Here is a 9494-nt window from a genome sequence, read left to right as displayed (position 1 = left end):
AATTGTAAAAGTCCATCCCAAATTCACATTCAAAACGGTGGATTTTGAATCCGAATTTTTTTATTTATTAAATTTTTTTATTTAAAATTATTAAATATAATATTTATTTTTTATATTTCATTAAAAAATTATTAAATTTAATATTTGTTGGGTAAACTGTTTTTTTAATCCCATCACTAGACCTTTATCATTTTAGTCCTGTAAGTGGAGCTTGTCGCAAACTAGTGTAATAAGTGAAAAATTTTCGTTGTTTTAGTCCTCCGGCGTCGAAAATGCCCGCGTGACTCGCCGGAAGCCACATGTCTGTCAGGTGTCCCGCCGGGTCAGCTACACCTTGCGGACACGTGAATTTTATTTTATTTTATTTTTTAATTTTTTTAAAATTTTTTTTCAATTGACCAAATAAAAAAAATTTAAAAAAATTTTAAAAATTTTTTAAAAAATGAAAAATAATAATAAAAAAAAGAATCCACGTGTCCGTTAAGTGTTGCTGACCTGGCGGACATGTGGCCTCCGGGGAGCCACGCAGGCGTCTCCGGCGCCGGAGAACTAAAACAACGAAAATTTTTCACTTATGCGACCGGAGAACTAAAACAACAAAAATTTTCACTTATGGGACCAGAGAACTAAAACAACGAAAATTTTTTACTTTTTGCGACAAGCTCCACTTACCGAACTAAAATGACAAGAGGTCCGGTTATGGGATTAAAAAAACAATTTACCATATTTATTTATAACATACCCTTTATGTCCCTTTCAAGATGCATGAAAAAGTCTTGTAAGAGATTAACTGCACAACCACCGTTTTGATTTTTTATGTCTTAGTTAATCATTTTTGTTCTTCTTACAACTTATAAGGTTATAAAAAGAAAAGATTAAATATTCCCTTTCGTCTCAATAGTTTTTTATATGTATAATCATTCTCATATATATATATATATATATATATATATAAAAGAGTTAAAGCCTGAGTATCACTTTTTGTAAATTTGTGCAATTATGCAGTCTCATAATTTTGAAATTTTTTTCGTTTTTTTTTTTTTATGTTTTGATTTTTTTACAATTTTTCATAATTACAGTTATTTGATAAAAGTGATAGAGGGTGATACAGTTAGAAAAAATGTTGAGATATGTTAATCGAACAATCGATTGCATTGTAATTTATCTTTCATTCTATTTTTTTTTTCTTATTTATTTATTCTATCTATTTGTTGAGATATGTTAATCAAACAATCATCTACTCTCATTTATCTTTCCTTCTATTTTTATTTTTTTCTTTTTGATTTGTTCTATCTATTTATGTTATTTAATAATTTTGTATTCATTTTGATATTTTGGGAGAGAATGCAATTTGGACACAGAAAGATGTTCCAATCATTCAATTTCATAAGTTTTTTCTTTTAATTTTTATATTTATTTTGATTTTGTATTTATAATTATTTTATAATATTTGGATAAATGTTGTTAGTTATATATAAATATAAAAAAATTATTAGATTAAATTTTATTTTTGATTTTAGATACTTAACTATTTGGATAATTTTCTATAATATTCAAATATTTTGTATTAGTTAGAAATATTATATATATTAATTAATTATTTTTGAATTATTTTTTATTTGTATACATATATTTACGTATTTATTTTATTATTTATGTGTATTATTTTGTTAGTGTTAATATTCTCATATTTTTGTTAAAATATTGATACTATATTTGGTAATTCTATAATGTTTTTCTTTTCACAATTTTTAGGCATACAGAATGAAGAAAAAGAAAAATGACTGAAATAAAAAATGCAACAGATGATATGCATAATGCAGATGACAATGGAAGAAACAAACAAATATCAAATAATAAGAATATTATGTGTTCATGCATTATTTTTTGTGTTAATTTTATAATAATTTTTTACAATACTGATATTTTTTTACTTTTTCTTTTTGTTTTTTTTACAAATAAAGATGCAAAATGCATAAAAATGCCAAATAATAAGAATATTATGTGTATGTATTTTTTTTTATTAATGTTCTAATTTTTTTTTTCAAAATACTGATACTTTATTTTTGGTAAAAGTGAATATATAAATATTATTTTTTTGTACAAATGAAGATGCAAATATGAAATATATGTGATTTTTCAAATGTCATTGTTATAATATTTTTCACAATTTTCTTATTTTCTTTTCATATTCTCTCAATTTTTTACAATTGTTCTGATACTTTTTGTATTGATTATAGTTTCTTTTTGTTATTTTCTAAATTATTTATTTTTTCTTTCAGTTGTAGTATTCAGAGTACAGAAAGAGAGAAATATTAAAGAAAAAGAAAATTAGAAAAAATAAGAAACTTGAACAGAGAAGAAGAAGAAAAAAATAAAATAAATGCAAGTGTTTAGCTATAGGTTTAGTGGTTTTTTAATTTGTAGTATATATAAATTATTTTATTGTACATTTAAGTGTAATTTAAATTCTTATTAGCAATTAATCATAATTTATATTAAGTTATATGTTATTTTTTTATTATTTTTTTCATCATGGAGAATTACAATATTGTAATTAAGTTATTGGGGAATTGATTTTATTCGTTTAAGTTGTAAAAAAAAAAAAACAGAAATTGTTATATGTTTCATAATCAATCAAGTTCTAAACACATCCAAATATATGTATAACTTTTATATATTTTTTAATTGATTTTGTTCATAATAAATTAAATTGTTATTTTAACATTAAATTATTTTAGTTATGGGTATAGTGAAGATTTGTTTGTTTTTTCTTTATTTTTTAAGCAGTAGAATGAGAAATTTGTTTTATAGAGTATGGTTGAATTATATATTTTTATTTTTTAATTTATTGTATGATATTTAATGGAAAGATCTATAGCTGTGTAGATTCTGGATATATTTTTTATTAATTAATTTTTAATATATTATATTTAAAAATGATAAAATATATTTTAAAATAAATGCATAGTACTATGCAAAGATAAATGCATATATTTTACTAAATTTTAAAATAATTATGTGTAAAAAAAAGCAATAGATTTAGATTTTAAATTTATTCTAGAATTACAAGGTATATATTGATAAATAATTTTTATTTGTAATTATGATTGTAAAGAAGATATAAAAAATATTATATTAAATTTTTAAAATGTAATTTATTTTGCATTCAAAATTATTATAAATAATCTATTATATTATAATCTTATATTCAATTAAGAAATAAAAGTAAAATGCTACAAAATTAAGTATTTTCTTTATAATTGGACGGAGATCGTATAATTCATTAATATTATTTTATTTTTTTATATTGATTAAAAATATATATATAATATATAAAGAAATTATTATTAAAAAAATATGATTATAATTTTTTTTGTTGATTTTACTGTGCGTAGCACGGGTATTCCGCTAGTATATCAAAAAAAAAAAAAGGAAAAAATTGCAAAAAATATTTCACTTATACTCTATTATCACTTTTGTCCTGTATTTATCTATTTGAAAAAATATATCTCACATGTTTACAAAAGTCGTTATTTGTGTCATTTGCCCGCGCATGACATTCACACCACGCGCCTTTACGCACAATCGCGCGCGGCCAAATGATAGAAATAACGACTTTGCAAACATGTGAGATATATTTTGTCATGACAAAAATAATAATGCGGTATACATATGAAATATTTTTTGTAATTTTTCCTAAAAAGTATCCATATTTTTTTATTTGCCAAAAGCATCTCTCAACTAAATACCAAATATCCTACTTTTTCATATGTCCCTGTTAAAATCATGAAGGGTAATAAATTTTACACTCCTTTTTTATACTCTACATTTATAAAATATTAATATACTTAAATTCATGTATAAAAGTCAATTGAATACCTTTGACTCGAGCAAAAAAAATACTCCATTCCCAATATAATAGTCCTATTTATCATTTTTGTCCGTCCCAAAACAATAGTCTCATTTTTATAAATAATCATATCACTATAAAATTATCCTTATTTTTTTATTATTATTATACAATTGCCACTATTTTTTACACTAATACAATCACAAGGGCAAAAAAATCTTTTACAATATTTTTTACCCACTATCAATATTCCTTAAATTCCGTGCTAAACACAACCCAAATTATAGTTTTGAAGGATTCTAAAGAGTATGTTAGAGTAATAATTAGGGGTAGTATGAAAAAGTAGAAATAATTTTGTTATAAAGTGGGGACCACGACTACTAAATAAGGAAACAAGACAATTGTTTTGGGACGGACAAAAATGGAAAAACAAGACAAATCTTTTGGGACGGAGAGAGTGATAAAATAAATTTAGTTGACAAACAAAAAAAATAAAAATAATTTAACAGACAAAAAATATATTTTTTATACATTCAATTTTTTTTATAAAATTAATTTATATTAGTTATATAAATATATTATTTTGTTTATATAAAATTTTATGTTGTACTATAAGATAACATTTATTATTTAAAAAATCAAATTTAATTATAGCGAAATAAAATTTTTTAGACAAAATGTCTGTTTAACCATCAAATTTTAGTACCCACACTAAAATACGAGAAAATGCCCGAATCCTCAGATCTGAGTCAAGTTCAAAATAGGTAAGAAGCGCGTTAGCTTTGGAGATGTGAAGAATAACGAAAAATATAAAAAACTGTTATAAGTGCTTATCGTTTTTTCCTGATCTCAGGTGGTACTATCCGGCACTGATATCCGCATCCTGTGAAGAGCCTTGGCACCGAGTGGCAGGAGATAAGCTGCTAGCGTTGTTGGGAGTAATTTGAATGAAGAATGCAATTGGTGAGATTTTAAAGAGGAACAAATTTATTTAGGGTGTGTTTGTTTGGGGGTTTGGATTTTGAGTTGGGATTTGAATAGTAAAAAATTTGAATTTGAATAGTTGTATGATGTGATATAAATAGGTGTTAACTTGATGTTTTGAATGTAAAATTAATTTTTAGTATAATATAAAAAATAAAAAATAGGTGTTTGATTTGATATTTTTGAAGAAAAAAAATAGGATTAAACAAACTCCATGCAACTTCTGTTCATTACGAGAAAGTTAAATTTATTTCAAGAGTGAGTTGTATACGAAATATTAAAATTTGATTTTATTCTCACAAGTGGACTGAAAAGCCCAAGCCAGAATAGTGCACAGGGCCAATGGATAAAAATAGGTCTGTCTAAACACAACTAAAATCTCTCAAATAAACACATGTAATATTTTTTATTATAAAGAAAAAAGTTATTTGTTATGAACAAATAAAGAAATGAAAAGAGTAAACTTTTACTGTTGACAATAATTAATATTTTATTTTAAATTATTTAATTTTAAATAATTATTTAATTAAAAAAATTGTAAAATACAGTGAGATTTTGAGTGTATTTATTTTATAAGATACTTTAAATGATTTTTTTAATGTAAAATATAAAAAATTATTGTAAAAAATGAAAAAAATACTGAATGCATACGATATATTAATATTTTTAGAAAAATATATTTATTTATTTATTTTTTGTTTTGGTAAAAGAACACCCCTCCGATTTTTACTATTTAATTTTTTAAAAATGGCAGAGCAATAGCGGTGGCGGGAGCACTAATGTCGAAGAAGGACGGCTTTCGGATCGTCGACACGCAGAATGCCGCAATCACAGCCGCAGGAGGTAACTCTTCAATTTGGTTTGATTCTCGAGCGCCTCTCCAGTTAACGAAATCGTTCAAAAGTTTAGTGTTTTTTGTTGGTCCACTGCCTATGAAGGCGCTGTGTTGGTTCTGCTCTTCCGAGGGCATTTTCTCTTTAACTTTCAATGATTGGTATGCATCCTGACGATGAGGTGTTATGTGCATTCAAAAATCATCACTAATTTAGGGTTTAATTTCAATTTCAATAATACTCGATAATTGAACCACGATTGCTGTGCGATGATTTCATGTAGTTTGAGTTTGTATATTTACATATGGATGAATTAATCTTTCGATTTGCCATTTCTTTTTTCTGTTTGCTTCTTTAGCAGATAACATATAGTGTTAATTTACTTCCTTATGTTTAGTACAAATTATTGGGGATAAAGGATTTGGGGAGATCCACCGGGCTGTTGGGAGAAAGAAATTGGCAGATATTAGCAATCTTCCCCAAAAGCAGAGATTAGTAACTCAAGAGAACAAGTTAGAATTTGTTGATAGTACTACGAAGGAGTATATTGATCAGCTTAAGAAGGTAAGCTTTTGTGCAGAGGCTTTATAATCTTTGTTGGGATTGATATGCCCTTGTGATCAGTTTTCGGTTTCAGGAAAACATGGAAATGGTGAAGATTTTGGCGCAGAGAAAGTATCCTCCTCGAACTTCATTGTGTTGCAAATAATTCTACTGTAAATCAAATTGCTACTTCTTGTTTGGATGTTTCTATTGTTGATTCCTCTACTTTATTGTGTGATAGCAAAATCATTGAACTGGGCGGAGCCGAGTTAGATAGGTTGAGAGTAAATATAGTCAAAATGCAGGATCAGAATCAACAGTTGGCTCTCACAAACTCACAATTGGTTTCGGTGTGTTTACTTTTGCTTACGCTCTTAAAATGTTGATTTCCTCGAAAGGAAGTGATTTCATTTGTTATTGACATTCATTGGTTCGTTGACTTTCAGGAGTTAAACACTGGTAAAGAACAGGTAAGCATGTAGGGGATATGCAACTCGAATGAGATTTTTCTTTCTATATGTATCTTGACTTCACTCCAACCATAATTATCCGGAAATAACTAACCTTCCGGTGTCTCCTCTAGTTGAAAGTTTTGCAACATGAGCTCCAATGCATAAATGGTTCGTTTAAAGCAAGAACTTTGCAACTTGAGGTTCTCTTAATACTATTAACTTTATCGATCTGCTATGCATAGTTAGTTTTTCTACTGTATATCTAACTTGTGCCTATTTGTTAACCAGGAAAAAGAAAAGGATAAACAATGCAAAAATACTGATGCCGAGGTAGAAATGCACTTCCCTTAATGATCCATAGCTGTTTTGTGTTGGTTATTAATAATGTGATGCATTTGCTTATATAAGGATCATTATTTTATTTTTTAAAAATCCTTGTATAAGATGTTAATCAAGTTTCGGGAGGAAGACAAGTCTTCAAACAAAAACAGACATGATGCAAAGCATTGTAGAGGCAAGCTAAGTTCGCAACCGAGCAGTGAGTAAATAGATTTGGAATATTCTGAAATTTCTCATCATTTTTTCGCTCAAGTTTTGTTTTTTTCCATTGGATCAGCTTTGGTTTCAGGCACTTCAATCAAACTTCAATCTGAACACAGGATTGGAAGCAAAAGGTTTTCGAGAATTTATCCAATACCCTCAATCTCCATTCATATTTAATTTAGTTAGTTTGCCATCATTCCCTTCTATAACAGCAGGTGTTCTACAAGGAGACAATCTATTAAGTTTAATGATGCAGAACTCGGACCTCCTGAGAAGTCATCTGAGACAGACCACTTCAAACCATTGCCTGGAAATTTTCCTTCAGTAAAAAAATTTTCTTCAGAAAATGCATCGATGAAAAATGATGGCAACAATGGGGCTTCTGATGAAATGTGCGACTCCCAAACGTCAGGAAGATCATCTAGCTGCAGGCCAACACGCCAAGCATCTGTAAAGGTTCGGTCTTACAAGGAGATTTCGCTAAAAGTCAAAATGCGCAGACCCGAGTGAGGCATTGCTCATCCTTTCCACACAAGAGTTTGTTTGAGGTATGTTTTTTGTATGCTCAATTTTCATATATTCATTTCTTCTGTTCTTTATCTTGTTTCTATATGTTACAATGTTGTCTGATTCGATGCTGGTAGCCTTTTATTGGTAGTAAAGTACATAAGAAGTGTTGACAATAAGAAAAACTACTTATCAATAGGGATCAATTTGGGGTGAAATCTGAAATAGATCAAATCTATGCCAACAAATCCTTATTATTCATTATAATTATTGATGGAAGTTTATTGTTTTCATTTTAGCTTATTTTGAATAATTTGGAATTGAGAGTGGATTTGGATTTTAGAGTAGATTTTATCTAATGGAAGTGAAACACATTCAAATTTGAGTTTCTTCCAAGATTAGGGTCAGTTTGGTCATCGTTTTGGATTGTGTTGGAAGTTTAGTTTTAGCAGATGTTGTTTGGTGAATGTTCGAGTTATGATGTAATATATATTTAATTAATAATAAATTTAAAATTTGCTAGAATATATTTAAGATGTTATTTTATAGACAATAAAATTATATTGATACAAATGAATATATATAAATTTATATACGATTAGCATAAATCGATGTCATAGAATAAAGAAATTTTGAATGTATATACACATGTGCTGTATAAATTATTATACGCTGTTGTAACTCTCGTTTAAAGTATGTCCAACACATAAAAGTAAAGCATACAACAATTTATTGACTTAGTTCAAATACAAAATTCACTAACTAAATACTCTTATCTATCGGTTGAATTTTTCTTTCCAAATTCACTCCAAATCTAACTATGATAACTAGATTAAAGACTCAAATACACCACACAATAACCTGTGTTAGAACGGCTGTTTGGATTCGTTCTTCGCAAGATCACTCCTCAATGTCTTAGTATCATAGTCTTTACCTTCGATCGATTTATTTGTCTTCAATCTGGAGGTTCTGAATTGAGTATCCAATCATGTTCAATCCAATATCAAGTTCTCTCTCACAAACAACTAGAAAATCACTTTAATATCAAATTCTTGATGGACTGTGTAATTCTTGATATGTAGACCTGAATTCCTGATTCTAACCTCCTTTCTAATTGTGTGTCTACACTAAAACCCCAATGTTCCATTTCTTATATTTAACCGCGTCAAAAGATCGAGTACATATACATGGTTCAGTTTGTAATACTCCCAGTTGGCTCATACTAGAAATGCTACCGCTACACTGCATCATGAGGTCGTCATCTTATACTTCGGGCCCCACAATACACCGTTAATGCTAAAATTAATTATATAAACATTTTATTATTTCACACAAGAAAATTTATGAACATTTATAAAAATACGCTTCTGACAAGAGGTTTTTCTGGTTAAAAATTTACATATGATACATACGAACAAGTTTACTCATTGAACCCGTTTTTTCTATGTCCTGAGACATCCCTTATCCCGGAGGTGTTATACATACCTACACCAAATATTATTTTTAAAAGCAGTTTAGAATTAAATCTATTTTAAGAACTAACATAAAATATGTCATGTCATACTTAAAAATGAAGTCTAATTTTCATCATTTATAAAATACGTGTCACGTGGAGGTAATGCAATAATACATTCGAACTCGACGAACCATGCAATTGGCGAGCCGGGTTGTCGAGTTACATTGATATGCGTGAACTCTCAGTCAAATAATTACTTGTTTCTTAATCAATTGTAGAATAATAAAAACAGGTCGATTCACGGATACTGCAATTGTGTTTCT

General features: G+C 27.6%; 1 protein-coding gene across 4 annotated transcripts; it reads left to right on the top strand.

Annotated features, from left to right (window-relative positions):
- The first annotated feature begins 4761 nt into the window (after positions 1–4761).
- Positions 4762–7959, top strand: LOC127251277 (SHUGOSHIN 2-like). Of its 4 annotated transcripts, none has more exons than XM_051274917.1 (11): positions 4762–4816; positions 5592–5680; positions 6068–6234; positions 6308–6345; positions 6455–6563; positions 6660–6683; positions 6797–6865; positions 6954–6995; positions 7110–7203; positions 7282–7339; positions 7465–7616. In XM_051274917.1, the coding sequence occupies exons 2-11, from the start codon at positions 5617–5619 to the stop codon at positions 7478–7480; spliced, it is 681 nt and encodes a 226-aa protein (XP_051130874.1). In that variant the 5' UTR covers positions 4762–4816; positions 5592–5616; the 3' UTR covers positions 7481–7616. The 4 variants fall into 4 exon arrangements, with proteins under 4 accessions (XP_051130874.1, XP_051130872.1, XP_051130871.1 ...); XM_051274915.1 differs by having other exon boundaries at positions 4763–4816; positions 7424–7959; XM_051274914.1 differs by having other exon boundaries at positions 4763–4816; positions 7421–7959.
- The last annotated feature ends 1535 nt before the right edge of the window (positions 7960–9494 follow it).

The sequence above is a fragment of the Andrographis paniculata genome, unplaced genomic scaffold, assembly GCF_009805555.1.
Source record: "Andrographis paniculata isolate CXL003 unplaced genomic scaffold, ASM980555v1 Contig43END, whole genome shotgun sequence".
NCBI lineage: Eukaryota > Viridiplantae > Streptophyta > Magnoliopsida > Lamiales > Acanthaceae > Andrographis > Andrographis paniculata.
The sequence above is the reverse complement of the archived record's forward strand: the minus strand, read 5'-3'. Positions and strand labels throughout refer to the sequence as shown.

Coding starts and splice junctions, on each gene's coding strand:
- LOC127251277 (XM_051274914.1), top strand. CDS start 5,617: ATGTCGAAGAAGGACGGCTTTCGGATCGTCGACACGCAGAATGCCGCA. Junction 6,346..6,454: donor AAGATTTTGGCGCAGAGAAA/GTATCCTCCTCG, acceptor ATTGTGTGATAG/CAAAATCATTGAACTGGGCG. Junction 7,340..7,420: donor CACAGGATTGGAAGCAAAAG/GTTTTCGAGAAT, acceptor CTTCTATAACAG/CAGGTGTTCTACAAGGAGAC.